This window comes from Camelus ferus, chromosome 16 (assembly GCF_009834535.1).
Source record: "Camelus ferus isolate YT-003-E chromosome 16, BCGSAC_Cfer_1.0, whole genome shotgun sequence".
Lineage (NCBI taxonomy): Eukaryota > Metazoa > Chordata > Mammalia > Artiodactyla > Camelidae > Camelus > Camelus ferus.
The window spans coordinates 35,657,876-35,676,234 of record NC_045711.1 but is presented as its reverse complement, the minus strand read 5'-3'; the positions used below and the strand labels follow the sequence as shown (position 1 = coordinate 35,676,234).

The 18,359-nt window shown below is 55.6% G+C and overlaps 2 protein-coding genes across 7 annotated transcripts; one reads left to right on the top strand and one right to left on the bottom strand.

The window, feature by feature from the left end:
* The first annotated feature begins 274 nt into the window (after positions 1-274).
* PLEKHH3 (pleckstrin homology, MyTH4 and FERM domain containing H3) lies at positions 275-8,906 on the top strand. 6 transcript variants are annotated; one of them, XR_004311704.1, is made up of 13 exons: positions 277-935; positions 2,937-2,992; positions 3,356-3,435; positions 3,534-3,725; positions 3,810-3,967; positions 4,078-4,198; positions 4,982-5,288; positions 5,869-6,076; positions 6,279-6,406; positions 6,706-6,838; positions 7,019-7,452; positions 7,775-7,966; positions 8,521-8,660. XR_004311704.1 is itself a non-coding variant. In XM_032457229.1 (13 exons), the coding sequence occupies exons 1-13, from the start codon at positions 774-776 to the stop codon at positions 8,695-8,697; spliced, it is 2,373 nt and encodes a 790-aa protein (XP_032313120.1). In that variant the 5' UTR covers positions 277-773; the 3' UTR covers positions 8,698-8,906. The 6 variants fall into 6 exon arrangements, 4 of the variants coding, with proteins under 4 accessions (XP_032313122.1, XP_032313120.1, XP_032313119.1 ...); XR_004311703.1 differs by having other exon boundaries at positions 6,279-6,415; XM_032457229.1 differs by having other exon boundaries at positions 7,019-7,477; positions 8,521-8,906.
* Positions 8,907-9,818: 912 nt separating this feature from the next.
* Positions 9,819-14,792, bottom strand: LOC102517906 (tubulin gamma-2 chain). Its single transcript, XM_032457236.1, has 11 exons — positions 14,509-14,792; positions 14,095-14,207; positions 13,730-13,897; positions 13,220-13,288; positions 12,697-12,776; positions 12,162-12,288; positions 11,419-11,505; positions 11,150-11,299; positions 10,581-10,733; positions 10,336-10,497; positions 9,819-10,207 (listed from the first exon to the last, which is right to left on the bottom strand). The coding sequence occupies exons 1-11, from the start codon at positions 14,555-14,557 to the stop codon at positions 10,010-10,012; spliced, it is 1,356 nt and encodes a 451-aa protein (XP_032313127.1). The 5' UTR covers positions 14,558-14,792; the 3' UTR covers positions 9,819-10,009.
* Positions 14,793-18,359: the final 3,567 nt, after the last annotated feature.

Below are 18,359 nucleotides of genomic sequence, written 5' to 3'. Positions count from 1 at the left end.
ACAAAAGCCTGAAGGCGGGTTTCCGTGACGTCACTAGCAGTCCGCGTCCAACCTCAGAGGTGGGGGCGTGGCTAACATCGCACCGCCCCCTCTCTCCTCATTCACCTGCCCCTCCCCGCTGTCACCAAGCCAGAGGCACATGATGCAACCCGTCGCAGTTCAAGTAGTTTGATTGGTGGCCGCGCCCGGCGCCAGGCACAAGGATTGGTCAGAGGAGACTGTGACGATAACTGGACCCTGCCCTGTAATGAAGGGAGGAGAGAAAGAAGAGGGAGGGGGGCCCCGAGGGGAGGGGGTTGGGGAGGCGGGGTCCCGGCGCTGTGCTCGCTCCCCTAGCGCGCCAGTCCCGGGGCTGCAGGGAGCGCAGCGCGCGCGGCCCGGGCCCCGGCCACCGGACGCCCTACTGGACACGACCCTCCTAGGAGCTTGGACAACTGCCCACCTCGGACACCGCACCGGACACTGCCCCCCACAGGGCTGGACACTACAACGGACACTACTTCCCAGCTCCGGACATTGCTCCCTCCTCCCCCTCGGGCCCTGGACGCTTCCCCCCTCCCCCTCTGGGGGCCCAGACATTGAGCCCCCCGCAGGCTCTAGCTAGCGACCCCTTGCACCCCAGCGCCAGACACCGCCTCTTCCCAGTCCCCTTCTCTCTTCCCCTCCTCCCGCCTCATCTTTCCCCTGCTCGGGTCGGAGCCCCGCCAGTTTCTCTGACCCCCTGCAGCTCGGCCCCGGCTGCCCGCGCCCCCATCCCCCGGCTGCTCGCCCGGATGCCTCTCCCCGGGGGATTGTGGTGGCTCCTCTGCTGCCGTCGAGGCTTTACTCTTCTGCACCGGGACTACGGGGACGGCGAGCTTAGCGGGGACGGGGACGAAGACGAGGACGAGGAGACCTTTGAGCTACGGACCCCGAGTCCAGCGGGCGGCGGGAGGGTAAGTCCCGGGGGGTTTGGAGCCTTGTCTCAATCCCTCTCACTAAAACCGGCCGTCATGCCTGAGCCTGCTCCAGACTCCAGCCAAAGCCGTGCTCTTTCGGACAGGGTACTCGGGAGAGGTTTTTGCCTGGGGGCCAGAAGCCCCCGGGAGCTCAAGCAGCAGCCCGCCTTGGGATGTGCCTGTGGGCCTCGCGCTGCGCGCTGGGTGCTGTCCACCTGCTGGGGGCCCTGAGGCAGGGGAGGCGTCACGCCTGGCCCGACCTGGCCCTGCCTCTCCCTTCCCCGCTGGGCCCGCGTCCCATCCCGTCTTCTTCCGCCTCCGCCAGCGCCGAGGAATGTGGCGAGGCCGGCTGGGTGGCTCGGACGCCTGGGTCCGCTCTGCTCCCAGTTCATGAGCGCTGAGGTATGGGGCCAGATGCGGGAATTCTCGCCGTGGTGACCTGTGCGAGGGGAAGAAGGCATCCTCAGATTGGGGTTGGTGGCAGGGACCCCATGGAATGGGAGCTGGGGGCCATAAGTCTTCCAGGACACCTCATCATTACCCTGGCATTCAGGACAGAACTGTCTGTCCTCCCTGGTGAGGCTCCTGGGGCATCCCTGAGGGAAGGATGAGAAAACTCATCTCCCCGGTTTTGTCGAATCTCCCTATGGGGAAACTGAGGCTCAACTGGTGTGGGAGACTATCATCCCCTGACGTCCCCTCTCTGATGCCCCTGTGCGCCAGCAACCAGACTTTGGGCAACCAGACTCGCATGTGCTGTGGCCTGGGTCAGGCTCCCATCCCCCGCTCAGGGGTCCCCAGCAGGCCCGGTGGCTCGGTGCCCGGGTAGGGCGGGCTGCACCGCCGGGGCCGGCGCCAGCACCTGGCGGAGGCGGAGGGCGGATAAATATAGAGGGGGGGAGGGAGGAAAGCAGGGGACTGCGATTAGGGGACTTGGTCAAAGAGAGGGGTCAGCACCTGCCCCATGGCAGTGTGGCTGAGAGCCTCTCTCAGGCCCTCTAGAAAATAAATGGATCTGTGCCCCAGGAAGGCACAGAACCCAGGTGTCCCCAAGCTTCCAACTTGGACAGGGTCGGCTTTGTGAACCACTGCCTTTGCCTCCCTTATGCTCCACCTCCACCCCACCCTCCTCCCTGGAGCTTGGGGACAGGTGTCCCTGGCCCCCTCCCCCACCTCTCCCTCCTGGCTTTAGCTGCCTGGACGCAATGGGACCATGGCACAGTTCCCGCCTGACCTGGCTCCTGAATGGGTTTTTGGCCTCTCTTAGACCCCAGTCTACAGTAGAAGTTCCAGGGCACAGGGGGTGGATGAGGGAAGGGCAAAATCCCAGGCTGTATCTCCCATGGAGAGTATTCCTTAGCCTGGGCTGAGCCCCAGCAAGGGGGCAGGGTCTTTGCTTACCATTGAGTCTCAGGGGTATCTGGGAGGGTATAAGAAGCTCTTGGAGAAAGCCTTATACTTAAAGGGTCCCTCTTCCCTTCATTCACCTCTGTGCCCACCGCCTGCCTGCCAGCCTGCACGCCCGCCAGCCAGCGAAGGGAAAATGAGGAGGAGGGGGTGACTTCGAGCCTGCCAGAGCAAGAAAAGACTTCATCCACTTCTCACTTTCAAAGATTGGGAAGCTAAGGCCCAAAGACTGGAAAGGGCTTGCTAAGGTTCCACAGCGAGTTTGCGATCAGAGTTAGTAGCTGAGCTGGTGTTTGTTAGAATCCAGGTCTCCTGACTCTCTGCCCAGTGCTCTTTCCACTTTACCCCAGCTCTTGATTGCATCCTTAAAGCGTAACAGAGAGAAGGCAAGAGCCTTGGCTTCTTAGCTTGGTCTGTTCTGTAGAGACTGGTGGAAGGGGCCAGCCCAGTGGCTTCAGCTCGCTCAGTCACAGTCACACCCGATTCCTTGATTCCTCAATCCCGGGAGCAACGCCGTCCTGGGGCAGAAGCCACGGGCATCCCGCGCCAGCAGGGCTCTGAGCCTGAGGGCTGCCCTGCCTGTTTCCCCAGGGACCCCTGGACGTGACGCTGACTCAGCCTGTGAGGAGCGGGCCAGTCTCAGACAGGTAAGCTCGGCCCCTGCATCCCATGGTCTGGAGACCCCAGCCCTTCCCGGGACCCCCATCTTCGCTGTCTTCCCTCCAGCGGTTGTGCAATAAGGGAGAGGCCTTACACCGCCGGACGCTGTGGTTTGGCCGGGGTCCCGGGGGGGCGGTCCGGCTGGGGGCGCGGGGAGGAAGGGGGGGGGGGGTCCAGGCTATTTCTGGTGCGAGGTCAGAACGGCCCAGCGGTTCCCACAGCCTGGGGGAGGGGTGCCCTTCCCGGGAGCAGGCACCCCTCGCTGTCTAGGGAGCCCTTAGTAAGGAGCCCCCTGGAGGCGGGGTGCAGGACCGGCAGCCTCGCCCAACCCTCCCTCCCCTCTTGCCCAGGCTGCAAAGCTGGGAGGAGACGAGGAGCCTCATTCCGGAGAAGGGGCCTCCAGAAGACGACCCAGACATCGTCGTGAAAGGTGGGGATCCACCTCATGCACGCCTGGAGGCTCCAATCCCAACCCTCCAGGGCATAATGTCGTCTCCTGATGATCCCCCCCCCTTTTCCTGTCTTCAGGTTGGCTGTATCGCGAACCCCGCGGAGGAGGGGCGCGGCCCTGGTTGCCCCCGCGCCGAGCCTGGTTCGTGCTCACCCGGGACTCCTTGGACCAGTTCAGCAGCAGCGGGAAGGAGGCGCGGCGCCTCGGGAGTCTAGTGCTCACCAGCCTGTGCTCGGTGACCGGCCCGGAGCGCAGGCCCAAGGAGACCGGTGAGACCTCATGGAGATTCCCCTACGTCCTTGGGCAGCGGCCCCAGCCAGGCCTAATTGCCCTCCTCGGCCTCTTTCTCCCAGGTCTGTGGTCAGTGACCGTGTCTGGCCGGAAGCACAGCATCCGGCTATGCTCACCGCGCCAGGCCGAGGCGGAGCGCTGGGGAGTGGCGCTGCGCGAAGTGATTGCCTCCAAAGCACCGCTGGAGACCCCCACCCAGCTGCTACTCAGGGACATTCAGGTGCGAGGAGGGGACTCCATGGAGAAAGAGGAGGGTGGTGGACCCATAAGCTTTCTAGGTTTCTGAGGAGCCTCTTTCACCATCACTGTGATCCTTTCCCTGATCTCTAGGAGAGTTGTGGGGACGCAGAAGCCGTAGCACTTATTTACCAACGGAATCCGATTCTGAGGCACACCAGCGGGGCCCTGTATGCCCCACTCCTCCCTCTGCCCTACGGAGTCAGCGCCCCAGGTGAGCGGTGCCATCAGCCAAGTCCCTTGGATTGGGAATCTGAATGCCTCAACTGACAGGGATCTATGAGTCCTGAGTCCTCGGGGGCCTGCCCAGCCCCTCATTTTTTAAAAGATGAAGATGAAACCAGGAGCTGAGCAGACTGATACTCGAAGTAGAGAGGGAGGGAAGCCGGCACAAAAATAAGGCCCCCTTTGACCACTTTCTCTATGGGTCTCATTCTGATTACTGATGTTCCTTTTTATACTATCTCTTCTATTCTTTTATTATACTCTCAAGACCATGGCATATTACCTTTACAAGTGCTGGAAAAGTCACCACCGCGGGAGAATGTACTGACCTCATCCTGTTATACTTCTCCCCAAAAGGGAATAGTGACAGGTCCAGGTCCCAAGCTAGAGTATTAAGGGGAGCTGAGAGGAGAATTCTGGTTTTCTGACTCCCCATCCAGCCTGTTTTCTGGCCTATGGTGATTGCTCTCAGTACCCAGTTATAGAATCTGAGGTTTGACCCTGTATCCCTTAGTCTAACCCTCCAAGCTACTAACTCAAAGTGTAACCTTTAGGGATCTGCAAAGGGAGATTCCTGGGAGGCAGGGGTTGAGTTTGGCTCTGTGGGGACCATTGCTTTCCCTTCACTCTTCCTGTCCTTCGTACTCTCCCCTCCTTGCCACCCCCTGTCCCCTTATACTCTCTCTGACCCTCCCCTGATTCATGTCTTCCTCCCAGGGCCCAGCTCTGTGTCCCCTCTCCAAACCGTCCCTCCGCCCCCACCCTCCCACAGGTCCAGGCTACGCACCCTTGCGGGAGGAGGCGGTGCGGCTGTTCCTGGCGCTGCAAGCCCTGGAGGGGGCGCGGCGCCCCGGGCCCCTGATGCAGGGTGTGCTCCAGACCTGCCGGGACCTGCCCGCGCTCCGCGACGAACTCTTCCTGCAGCTGGCTAAGCAGACCTCGGGCCCTGCGGGTCCCCCAGGGCCCCCAGCTACCCAAGACCCCGCAGCCCTGCGGTACTGGCAGCTCCTCACTTGCATGAGCTGCACCTTCCGGCCTGGGGGAGCTGTACGGGGGCATCTCCTGGGGCATCTGGAGAGGTGAGGAGGATGAGAGGGGTAAGGCCAAAGCAAGGGAGTCACAGGGCTAGAAAAGAATGACAGGCCTTTTCAAAGGGTTTGGAAGATGGAGAATTTAGACCCAGAGAAGGAAAGGGACTTGCCCAAGGTCAGGACCGCTGCTAATATGCACAATGCCTTTGTGGGAATTATAAGATCATATCCCGCTTGTGGAGGGGAGGAATTATAAAAAGGCTCCCACTTTGGCCAGAGGAATTATTAAAAGGCTGTTTTTCCTCGGGGCTCATGCAGTCCAGCGCCAGGGCTTTTAGGTTGGAAAGCCGAATGTGGCTGGAGTTTGGATTTCAACCCAAAGGAGGATCATGGAAACTTTGGGAAGAGGGAGTGGGCAGTTAGGAGAAAGCTGCCAGGGGCCCTAGAAAGTAATTCAGCTCCATATAGAATATCAAGGATAGACTGAGAACTGGTCTCGATGCCCTCAAAGAACTTAGAGTTGGAGGGGAGGGAACCTATGAGATGAAATAAACTATAAAATAAAGCGAGGGGTAGGGGGAGAAGGAAAGCCCTCTGAGCACTGATCCTCGGATTCTCCCTAACCCAGGACTGAGAAGGCTCTCCCGGACTCAGAGCTGGCGGAATTTGCGCGCTTCATCCGGAAAGCGCTGGGACGGACACGCGGCCGAGAGCTGGTGCCATCGCTGGCTGAGATTTCCGCGCTGAGCCGAAGGCAGGAGCTGTTGTGCACCGTGCACTGTCCTGGGGCTGGTGCCTGCCCTGTGGCTATAGACTCCCACACCACGGCAGGAGAGGTAAGACCCTGAAAACTCAACCTTCCTCCCAGCTTCCCATGACTGGCTCTGAGTCTGTGAAGTCATCATTTGGGAAGGGCTGTGTGTGGCGGGACTAAGAGACCAGAAAAACCCCTCTAGTCGGATCAGCCCCTCCAGAAGTACAGGCAAGACGCCTGCACAGGTTGGGTCTGATTTTCCCCTTATGCTGTCTCCACTCCAGGTTGCTAGAGAGCTGGTGGGGCGGCTGGGTTTGACCCGGAGCCGCAATGCGTTCGCGTTGTACGAGCAGCGGGGGGCCCAGGAGCGAGCCCTGGCTGGGGGGACTCTAGTGGCCGACGTGCTCACCAGGTTTGAGAAGTAAATGTCCAGCCCCAGCCCTGCTCTCCGTTAGCCCATTTGCCTCTCAGTTTCGGTCAATCCCTGAGCAAACGTTTACCGAGTGCTTGCCACTTGTCCAGCGCAGTTATGTTTTGCTGGTTCACAGATGGATCCCTGCCCAGTGGCGGTTTGCAGTCAGGATCCAAGGCTCACCTCCGCGGTCCACTCCGCTCGAGCCCCGCCCCAAACATCTGGCCCCGCCCCTTTCCCCGTGGCCCGTGCCTCCTGCGGCGGTGCTTTTGTGCCGCATTGCTTCCTTCTCTGTTCAGACTGGCGGCGGAGGAAGCCGGACTGGAGGACCTGCCGGAATCCGGTTGGAGACTGTGTCTGCGTCTTCACGGACCTCTGCACCCTGAGGGGCTGTCCCCAGATGGTCAAGAACTGCCCTTCCTCTTCGAGCAGGTGAGGATCTCTGGCATCCATGCCCCGCAAAAATCCCTGAGCCTGAATTCCTCCCTTTCTGGGCCGTCCCATTTCGTCGTTATGGCAGCCCCGGGGGAGGCTGTGCTCGAAACCAGACCTAAGGTTCCACACCCCGAGGTACCTGCCGCTCCCTCGCTGACGCCCGCTGCCTCTCCGTAGGCTCACACTCTGCTGCTGCGCGGCCGGCCGCTCCCGCCCGACGACACGCTGCGCGCCCTGGCGGCGCTGCGCCTGCAGAGCCTGCACCGGGACTTCTCCCCGCGGGCGCCCCTGCCGCGCCTCGACTGCTTGCTGCCCACCCCGGCCCCGCCGCCTGAAGACCCTCCCCGCCCGGTCCCCAGGCCCACCCCCTCCGCCGCCCTGCTGGCCGGGGCGATCTGGAGCCCGGGCCTGGCCAAGAGGCGGGCGGAGCGGGCCCGGCGCGGCGGGGCCGGCCGCACGGCGGGAAGCATGGCCTGCGAGGGAGGAGGTGGCGCCGGCACGGCGGCTGCTGTGCTGGGAGGCTGGAAGCGGCTACGGGGCATGGGCCGAGCTGAGGCCATGGCTGCCTACCTGGCCCTGGCGGCACAGTGTCCAGGGTTCGGCGCTGCTCGGTATGACGTTCTGGAGCTGAGCACGGTGAGGGGGAGAGGGAGAAGGGGACTCTGGCGGCCCGAGCCCCGCACCTTTGCCCCAGAGCCACAGGCCCCCACTGTGGGTCACTTTACTCCCTACACCCAGCACAGCTGCCCATCTCAAACTCCAGGAGTCACTGGCCCTGGGGCCCTCACCTCTCTGGAGCCTTAGCCCCCTTCCACCCATGCACTGTGGCTCCTAAGGGGGAACCGGGAAACTTCTTGCTCACAGCCTCTCCCCACCAAAAATAATGCTGCAGGGTCCCCTCCTTCCACCCTGACTCTGCCTGTCTGTCTGCAGGACCCTGGTGGGGGCACTCCACAGAAGCTATGCCTGGGCCTGGGAGCCAAGGCCATGTCCCTCTCCCGACCGGGTGAGACAGAGCCCATCCACAGTGTCAGCTATGGCCATGTGGCCGCCTGCCAGCTAATGGGCCCCCACACCCTGGCATTGAGGGTGGGAGAGAGCCAGCTGCTCCTGCAGAGTCCCCAGGTGAGTGGAAAGAGGGTGCAGAAGGAGGAAGGAAAAGGATGTCAAGAAACATTTATTAAATACTGAGCATGGACCAGGTACAGCTCTAGACTAGACCCTGGGGATCCAACAGGGATCAAGTTGCTTACTGGAGCCAGGGATCAGACGCTAAACAAGGAATCAAAGACTGTTTAAGATAGTGATAAATGCTACAAAGGAGAGGGTAGTATGACAGGAAGTGACTGGAGGGAGCCATAGCATTAGGTAGAATGGTCAGGAAAAGATACTCAAAGAAAGTGACATTTAAGCTACCCAAAGGAAGATCTGGGGCCACAGCATTCCAGGTAGAGGGACTTGCAAGTGCAAAGGCCCTGAGGTGAGAATAAAGTTAGCATATTACAGGAGCAGAAAGAAGTAAGTGTGATTGGCACATAATGAGTGAGGGAGAGTGATGATGAGGATGGAAAGGTTGTGGCAGCAGCTCATGTAAGGCCTTGCTAGGGAGCCTGGGCGGAGGATGAGATGAAGGAGGACCCAGTGGCCCCTAATGTACTCTGACCTCTGCCCTGTCTTAGGTGGAAGAGATCATGCAGCTGGTGAATGCCTACTTGGCCAACCCCTCCCCCGAGAGGCCCAGCAGCAGCCCTTCTCCTCCATGCCAAGACCTGCCAGACACCTCCCCTCCCAGCCAGCACCCGGGCCTGGATGAGCCCCAGGGACAGTCTGGCTGTTTGGGGCAGCTGCAGGACTGAGCCTGCCAAGAGGTCATGACCTCCCTCTTGCCTCCAGCCTGGACCTGGACTGCTCTGAGATTTCAGGGAAACATGGACCCTTTTGGCCCTGCAGGGACAGGGCACACCCCACACCCAAGGACTGCAATGGGTGCAGACAATTTTCTAGTTTGTTTCTTAATTTATTTGTAGAAGAGAAGCAAAAAAAAAAAAATCCTTATTTACACAAACCCTTCCTGTGGGAGTGTTGTTAGTAGGACAAGTTGGAGCCTCACAGCTCAGAGCTCCACCCCTGGGGACGCCCACACTCTGGGCTTTTACTAGCAGGGGAGTCTGAGCACCACAGGGCTCCACCCTCCTTGACCTTCTGCGTTTAACCTCTGCCTGGCCAGTATGCTGCCCTAGGGTGGTGGGTGGGGCAGGCAAGAGAGCAGTTTTGGAAGCTGGCAATTACTCACCCTCTCTTCCATTGAGTGGCATAGGGGTGGCCTGGTGGCGTCCCTGAGGCCTGAGGGCAGTGAGTCATCAGGATCAGCATGACCCAGTCCTACTTTGGTGTCCAGATTCTAGGCCCTGCTTGGGTCCATCTTTAATGTGCCTACTGCTTTGGGCCCTGAATGGAGAGAAGCTTGGGGCAGGATCAAACCCAAGAACTTCTCTGGCACAGATAAAGAATTTATTAGGATGGGCTGAGACCCTGAGCTCCTGTCCGTTCCTGCTTTATCAGATTGGGTTGAATTGGGTTGACCCCTGAGGGTCTAATGGCCAAGGGCCTGGAATCCAGAGCCTCAGCTTTCCTGACCTCAGAATGCTGCAGGCCCTCTTTCAGTAGCCCCTACAGCCTCTGCCCTGAGTGGAGGAGGCTGAGGCAATCTGGGCAATCTTGATCTACCCTGGGGCAGGAGCTTAGGCACTGAGCAGACCTCAGTAACCCTCTGTAGTCTTGAGAGTAGGCTGGCTCCAGTAAAACAGCCTGGTTCTAGGCGATGGATGCTAATGGAAATAGTGGACACACAAAGAAAGGCATTAAGTGGTAAGAAGCCAGAGCAGGGAAAGACCATTCTACCAACACATACCTGGGAGCTGTAAGGCAGTGTGGAGAGCCTTTCATTGTCCCCTATATTCACAGACCAAGCCCTGACGACAGTCACAACCAAGCTTTATTACTTTATTAGAGCTAAATAAACATATCATAGGTCAGGGCATGGAAGAGAGGAACTCTCTTGAGCTGGAGAAGAACCTAGATAGATTGTTGGTGAGAGGAATTGGGGCTGGAGAGACCAGGCATGATGGGGGCTGTGCTTACTGTCCTGGAGGTTTCATGGGGAGGAAGTCACTGCTCCTGGGTGCCCCAGGAGATGTAGTCTGGCCGCGTGGCTGCGTGGTATTCATCAATGAGCTCTTGCACAACCTCTCTGGACCTGTCCAGCTCATCAAAGTTCTCCCTGAAGATGTCCTCCTTGCGGAACTGCTCCAAGAAGGCCTCCCGCTTCCGCAGTTTGTCATACTGCTGGCAGGAACTTTCAAAGAGCTGAAAGAGAAAGAAATCTCCATGATCAGAGCCAGTGCAAGAGAGGGGGTTGGAATGGAATTGGGGGAGAATGGTGAACGTAGCTAGTGGAACGGAGTGGCCAAAGAAGACCAGGAGACTAGGCTCACCGAGGAGATGCTGGTGTGGTTGGCCATCATGAGCCCGCTGACCCTATGGGCAGAAGGCAAGTAGGGCGACTTCCTGGACAGGGCCACCTGGATGCTGGCTGGGCCCCAGGGGATGAAGTTGGCCAATTTCCGTTCCCGGATCCTCTGCAGGCTCTTGTGGACCTAGGATGGGCACAGGAGTGGTGGTGGTAGCCTCTCCTCTACCCCTGTGGGCTCCGGGGGTAGAACGGAGGGGCCTCTCCTACCTGGGTGGGGTCCACCTCCCCCTGGATGATGTTGAGGATGGCGATGTAGCAGTGGTTGGTCTGGCGGTCCCGGCCTGTGGACACCATCACGTTCTTGGGCTGCAGTAGCCGCCTCATGACATCCAGGACCGTGGTCTTCCTCACGCTGGCCACCTGAGGGGAGAGTGGCCACAGGGACCAGGCCAGCACTCAGGGCACAGTCCAGAGATGCACGGACAGAGAGGAGCAGCAACACATGTCCCCATCGGACTTGGGGTAGTTTGGGCTCTGTGGGGAGTGTCCTCAGATTCAGGTTCACGCTGAGCCTCTGCTGTGGTATCAGGCATCTCAGCCCTCCTCGCTCGGCAAACTCACACCCTTGTGCGGGAGCCTATGCAGACCCCGTACAGCCCAGGCCCCGCAGGGAGCCACAGGCAGAGGGAAGAGGAGAGCAAGGCAGCCAGACAGTCGCCCAGTCTGTGCCAGACCCTGAGCGCAGGGCCTCTGGGGGCCACAAAGGGCGGCTCCAGGTGCAGCAGGGAGGAGAGAAAGGCTCCTCAGGGCCTGCTGGGCCCGAGGGCTGCTCTTACCGACTGGTCCGTGGTGAGGGGGGTGTAGCCGGTCATGAGGAAGTGGAGCCGTGGTGTGGGAATGAGCGAGGCGATGAGGCCGATGAGGTCATTGTTCATGTAGCCAGGGTAGCGCAGGGTGGTGGTGCTGGCCGACATGATGGTGGACACCTGGGGACAGGGGTGCCGTGTCATGGGTCTTGCCCAGGGATGGGGGTGCCTCTCTTCCCCAGATGGTGCTCTGGCAAGGACGGGTTCCAGTCCAAATGAGTCCAGGAGTGGGGGCTCACCAGTTGGTTGATCTGGGAGAAGGATGGGTTCTGGATGTGCAGGCGGTCTGTAGCGATCCGGTTCAGGGCTGTGTTGTCCAGCACCACCTGGAGGGACAGAAGAGGGTCACGGCACCTTTTTGAGGAGAAAGGGGGTAGAGAAATAAGTTATTAGCTTAGCTCCCCTCTAAACTCCAAAACTAGGATGTAGGTGTGTTAATTTAAAAGGCAAGTACAGTCTCTGGTACATCAGGAGACACTTTTCTACCATACAGCACTTCAAACAAATATTTGATTGTCCAAAATGTGCCAGGCATTGTGCCTGGCTCTGGAGAAACCATGGAGAGTAAAACAGGCGTGGTCTTCCCCCTCACCAGGTCTACAATCTAGAGGTGGGAGACTGACATCAAATATAAAACAACAGAGAAGTATAGTTCAGCCTGAAATATGCACAAAGGAATTTGACCTTGACTGGGTGGTCAGAGTAGGTTTTGCTGAGAAAGTGACCCTTGGGCTGAGAATGCAAGCATGAGTGGGCATTAAATAGGCTAAGTGGCTGGAGATATTCACTTTTTTTGTGAATCTTGCTGCCTAAAGGGACTATAAGAAAGTTGGGATCAGGTCTTTGTTTCATAACTTGGGCCACCAAGTATGGCTTTCTTGGTTCCCCTATTCTCTGGGTAGGGGCTTGGGAAGGGCAGGATGCAGGTGTCTCATTGGTTTGGGGAAGATAGGAAAAAAGTCTCCCCTCCTTCCGTGCTTACCACACAGTCTGCGTTCTGGGTCAGCCTCTTGAGTGTGAGCAGTGAGTTGTAGGGCTGGACCACCACATCGCTCATCTCATCCTGGTTGGGAAACACTGAGTAAGTCTGCACCAGCTTCTTGGGGTACCTGGGGGGTAAGGAGGGAAAGGGAAGGTGGCACAGTGAGCTGTAAGGACTCGCATCACTGCCCATCTCTGTCTTCTCTAGGGGTAACAGGAACCATTCCTTTCCCAGTGCCACCAAGGTGTATTACAAAAAGTCTTGCCCAGTGAGGGTAGAACTGAGCTTCGGAGCCCAGGAGCCAAAAAGATAAGCCTAAAGCATCAAACTTTGTACATCCCCTCCTCTCCCTAGGCAAGACTTCTGCAGGGAGCTATTGCTTCCAGGATGTTCCCTGGGTGGCCAGGTTCTGTTCCTACCTATGATTCAAAGGGGGTGGTGGCAGGCCTTCCAGTCAAAAAGGAAAAAGTGACAAAAAGGAAAGACATTATTCAGGGAACCAGGGCTAATGCCTTCTCCCCAAACACAGGCTCACCTGTCATTCAGTCGCTCCAGGAGGTAGGAGCCCAGGCCAGAACCGGTCCCCCCAGCGATGGAATGACATAGCACGAAGCCCTGCATAGGGAGGGGTAGAGAGGCAATCTCCAGGGATCTGGGGGAGAGGCTTCAGGCTTGTCTCATTCCCTACTCCCAACACACTCATGTCTCAAGGCTTCCTCTGTGTCTATCCAGGATGAGGCTCCTTGAGAAGGAAGACTCGTGGCTAAGGAACTGAAGCCATCCAGATTAGGATCTCCTTGAGGACTCGGGCTGTACCTTATTTATCTCACATCTGATATTCAATAAAAGAGTTCTGAATTGGATTGCCCCCAACACACATTGTTCAGGGTACCTCCTGACCTCTCCTCAGCACTTTCCTTTTCTTTTTCTTTTTTTTAATGGAGGTACTGGGGATTGAACGCGGGACCTCCTGCATGCTACCACTGAGCTCTACCGTCTCCCCCCCAACCCAGCACTTTTCAACTTTTTTTACCCCCTTCAGTGGGGCAGAGCCTCACCTCTAGGCTGTCACTTCCATCTGCTTCTCGATCTATGATGTCAAAGATGTCTTCATGGATTTTCTCACCCTGTACAGACACATGGGGAGGGAAGGTCAGGATGAAGTTTCCAGAGAGCATCTCCTTTCAGCACCAATAACTCTACCCTCAGACACTGCTGCCACCTCGAGCAGAGCCTCAGCATGGTCCTCACCCCAGAAATGCTTATTTAGGGGGGGTGTGTAATTAGGTTTTATTTATTTATTTTCAATGGAGATACTGGGGATTGAACCTAGGACCTTGTGCTTGCTAGACAAGCACTCTACCACTGAGCTATACCACCCCCCCGCCCCGAAATACTTTTTTGCAAATCATTTGCACAAAATTTGCATAAACCTCTCCCTGGCTGTCCCTCTTATCAGGGTAACTGTCTCATATTTATTGTCAATCTGGTCAAATCCTCAGGCTGCTTGTGCCTGCCCTGCCCCAGGAAGGGAACATCAAGGATCCCTAGGATGGCCACCTGGATACCTGGGAGAATCCGCTGGCCCAGTTGTTGCCAGCTCCTCCTCCATGCTCTGACAGGTAGATGTTCTCTGGGTTGTAGAGCTTGGCATAGGGGGAATTGAGGATGGAGTGGATCACCCGGGGCTCCAGGTCCAGCAGCACAGCCCTAGGGATGTAGTGCTCATCGTCTGCCTGTCAAGGGGAGTCCAGGAGGGAGCCCAATCAGCTAGGGCCCTCCCAGTCCTCCCAACTCTGGCTCCTGCCTGCCCTCCCTCTTCAAGCCAGCCGCCCTGGCTCCTCTGCCCAGTTGGTCTCCCAGTACCAAGCCGCTGCCCTTCCCTTCGGGCCCCCTGGGCCGCTGCCGGCCCTGGTCAAGTCGCTGGGGGCACCTGATAGAAAAAGACGTCCTTGCGGTCAGTGCCCTCGGTGGCGAACTCCTCCACGATGCCCTCGGGGCTGATACCATGCTCGGCGCACAGCTGTTTCCAGAACTCGAACCCAACTAGGGGATGGGGAGAGACGCCTGGGTCTGCTAGAGCCGTAAGGCCTCAGAAGCCCAGGGTGAGGCTCAGAGGCTGTCACATTCAGAGGATAAACCCAAGACGTCTGGGGCTGGGAGCCGTGACAACCCAGGGTTGGAGGTATGGCTCTCGTTCTGGGGGTCTGGGACTCGGTTCGTCATGCGCAGTAGGGCAGGGGGTTCATGGAAGGGAAAGGGGGGGAGGCTGGAGGATGCCAAGCACTTGGGTGGGGCCCAAGGGGCAGAACCGGAGACTGGCGGTGCCCGGCGCTCGTTCGCTCACTCTGGTTGCCGCACTGGCCCAGCTGCAGGGTGATGATCTCCCGGGGCATCGCTCTTCAGATGTGGGCGCGCCAACGCTGCCGGGCCCGGCGGGAGTCGCGGCAGAGACGAATGCCTGGCAGCCAAGCGCGCAGGATGTGGGGAGCGCGCGCTCCCTTCGGCCTTAGACGCGGATACTCGGTCTGCGCGTGTGCAGTGCAGACCTCCCCTCGGCCGGCAACCCAGGAGCCCAACCTAGGCGTCATTTTCCCCCCACAGCAGTCGCAGCTGGAATCGGCACAGGCGCAGAGTGATGCCACGCCCCCGCCTGCCAACCCACCCCAGCTCTGCGTCTGCGCGGTGAGACCTGCCGGGCCGCTGGGTAGCTACCGGTTGTGGGGGAGGGGAGGGAAAGAGGAGAGGGGAGGCCCTGGTGTCTGGGGTCAGCCGGGCTATATAGGCAGGTGAGCGGCTCTGCCGGCTCTGCTAGGTAGAGAGCCTGGATTCAAGCCAATTTTCTTCTTTTAATATTTCTATTTTTAATTTGAATATAGCTAACATAAAATGTACCATTTTAAACCATTTTAAGTGTACAATTCTATGGGATTAAGTATATACACATTGTTTTGCAACTGTCACCACCAGTCATCTCCAGAACTTTACCATCTTCCCAAACTGAAGCTGTACTCAATTAAACAGTAACGCCACCCCCATCACCATTCTATTTTCTGTCTCTATGAATTGGACTACTCTACCTCATGTAAGTGGAATCACACGATATTTGTCCTTTTGTGTCTGGCTTATTTCACTTAGGATAATGTCCTCAAGGTTACTGCATGTTGTAGCATATATCGGAATTTTACTCCTCATTAAGTCTATATAATATTCCATTGTATGCATATACCACATTTTATGTTTATCCATTCATCTGTCAATGGACTCTGGGGTTGCTTCTACCTATTGGCTATTGTGAATAGTACTGCTATGAACATGCGTGTACAAATACCTGTTAGAGTTCCTGCTTTCAAGTCTTCTGGATATATGCCCAGAAGCAGAATTGCTGGATCATACGGTTTTACTTTTTTGAGAAATTGCCATACCATTTTCCACAGTGGCTGCACCATTTTATATTCCCATCAGCAATGTGCAAGAGTTCCAATTTTTCCATATGCTTGCCAACACTTGTTACTGTTTTTTTTTAATAATAGCCATCTTAATGAATATGAAATGGTATGTCATTGTGGTTTCTATTTTATTTTAAATTACAAAAAATTTTAAACATACAAGCATGATTTTGTATTCTTTCTATATAGTTTTTGTTTTGAAATTTTATATAAATGGTATCAGTGTGTAATATGTGTTTGTAACTTTTTTTCACCCTAAATTAGATTTTGTGATTTACCCATGTTGATGCATGTAGATTTATTTCATTTCTTTTAACTGCTTTATGATATTTCATTGGATGAGTAAAACCAGTTTATTCTTTTTCCATACAGTGATGATTAGATTGTTTCCACTTACTCCCCAACACATCAGACTAGTACAGGATTTGTCCACTTGTGAACATGAAGGAAAACACCTCTACCAAAAGCCTATGCAGCTTCAACTTTATAGGGTTTGACCTAATTTTCTTAGATGGTTGTACCAATTTACACTTTTGCCAGCAATAGATTTCTCATTTTCCTGCACTCAGTTCCACACTTGGGTTATCAGATGTTATTTTATTTTTTAAAATTTAATTATATTTATTTTTCTTTTCAATTTTTTGGGGGGAGGTAATTAGGTTTATTCATTTATTTTCAGAATAGGTAATGGGGATTGAACTCAGGACCCTGTGTATGCTACGCATGCACTCTACCACTTGAGCTATACCTTCCCCCATCAGATGTTATTTTTTTGTTAATCCCACAGACACCCAATGGGATCTCGTGGTTGTAATTTCCAGTTATAGTTACAAGTGGATTCGATTTTCTTTTGTTACTGACCTTCTGGAGTTGCCTGTTCATCTCCTTTGCCCATTTTTCCCCCTTCTATTGGGCTGTTTCTCTTTGACGTTTTCAAATATTCTACTAGATTTTTCTGGTCTTATGGGTTGCAAATATTATGGGTCTATGGCTTGTCTTTACACTTTGCATACAGTGTCTTTTGCCTTAGAGATGATTTTCTTTGTATTTTTTTTTAGAGAAGGTAATTAGGTTTATTATCTTTTTTTTTTTAAATGGAGGTACTGGGGATTGAACCCATGACCTCATGCACCCTAAGCATACCACTGAGCTATACCCTCCCCCGAGATGATTTTCATTTTAATGTAAACAGTTATCAGTGTTTTCCTTTACGTTCGTTTTGCACGTTTTTATACCTTATTACAGGACCTGTCCCTTCTCCCAGTATTACAAAGCTGCCCTTCTATGTTTCCTTCCCAAAACGCGCCATAGTAGTCTTGCTTGTTCCTTGTAGGTCTTTAGTGCATCTGGAACTTATTTGGAGGCCTGCTGTAAGATAGGGATCTACTTTATCTTTTCCATATGGATGGCCAATTGTCTCTGAACCGATTATTGCAGAGTCGGTAGTCCCTCCTCCCCATCCCCCCCATCCAACATACCAAGCCCCCGCTCCGACGTGGGCCGGCTTCTGACCTCCCTTCCGCTCCACTGGGCTGTGGGTCTGTCCCTGTCTGGCGAGCTCTCTGTGGGAGCCGCTGCAGAGGCGCTGGTGGAAGCACCGTCGCCAAGAGTCATGCTCAGACGAGGTTTTTTTGTTTTCTTTTCTCTCTCTTTTTAAAAGAGAACTCGGCCGCTTTCCAGCCCCAGCCGCCAGGAATCTTCTGGGCTTCTTTAGAAGGCTCTGGTTTGCCCCACGCCCACCCCACTCCTGGGCCTCGGCTCAGTTTCCCTCCCCTGACCCCACCGGGCCTCCCTGCCGGCTTCCTCCAGCTCCTGCGGGGCCTTCGGAAGATCTCGAGGGTCCTCCAGGAGGATGGGCAGCCCGGCCTTTTCAGGGAGGGTCTGACTGCTCCCTTTGAAGTCTGAGGTTGGGATCGGAGCTCCTCGGTTAGCCTCGCGGCTCCACTTCCCCGACAGGACCGCTCCTTAGGGCTTCCTGTCTTGAGAGGCTTTGCCAGGCCCCTCTCCAAGTCTGCCCAGGTGAAGGGGAAGGCTTCAGAGATGAGAGTAAACTTGCTGGGCCTCCCCTCCTTGTGTCTGGAACACCTCCTTTAAAACAATAAGCTGTAAGCAGTGGTGAAACGCTAGAGTTTAATTTCAGCCTTTTCTTGATTACTTACTAACAGTGCCTCACTCCTACTTCTAGTCTCCCGGAAGTGGGAAAACTTCCTTCAAATCTTAGTTTATAGGCAAACAGGTTAGAATGAATGTGTGAATTGATCTGAGCTGGAGAAGCTGCAGTGTAAGTTTTCTCTGAGAAGCCATCTCTGACAAGCTGGAGGCTCTTCCTGGTCTGTAGAAATGGGTTGGAAACTGGGATGCTTGTGGACATTAGCAGAGCTGAACATAAATCCTCCCAGTTATCAGCATGCTGTGCTTCCCATTTCTGCTGAGAACTGACCTGTCTATCTGGGTTAAAAGAGATGATGCATGAGCACTTAGCCCAGTGCCTGACTCATAGTCAGCACTCAACAAATATTAGCCGCTGTTATTATCACTAGATGCAATCGGAACTGAAGTATAGCTTGGCTGCTGCTACAGATGAAAGATCTTATTCAGGGTAAGAACAAAATGAGCAGTTGCTTTAAATCAATTTGAAAAACCTAAACCTAATTACTTTGTGATGATCCTACAAATTCAGGGTTTCAGATCTGACTTCTATTGAAGTTAAGCAGAAAGTCCAGGTTCATGGTCCTTCTCATAGATTTCA

Coding starts and splice junctions, on each gene's coding strand:
- PLEKHH3 (XM_032457228.1), top strand. CDS start 774: ATGCCTCTCCCCGGGGGATTGTGGTGGCTCCTCTGCTGCCGTCGAGGC. Junction 5,289..5,868: donor CTCCTGGGGCATCTGGAGAG/GTGAGGAGGATG, acceptor TCCCTAACCCAG/GACTGAGAAGGCTCTCCCGG. Junction 6,077..6,278: donor CCCACACCACGGCAGGAGAG/GTAAGACCCTGA, acceptor TCTCCACTCCAG/GTTGCTAGAGAGCTGGTGGG.
- LOC102517906 (XM_032457236.1), bottom strand. CDS start 14,557: ATGCCCCGGGAGATCATCACCCTGCAGCTGGGCCAGTGCGGCAACCAG. Junction 13,898..14,094: donor AGGACGTCTTTTTCTATCAG/GTGCCCCCAGCG, acceptor TCCCCTTGACAG/GCAGACGATGAGCACTACAT. Junction 11,506..12,161: donor CCCAGAACGCAGACTGTGTG/GTAAGCACGGAA, acceptor CTGTCCCTCCAG/GTGGTGCTGGACAACACAGC.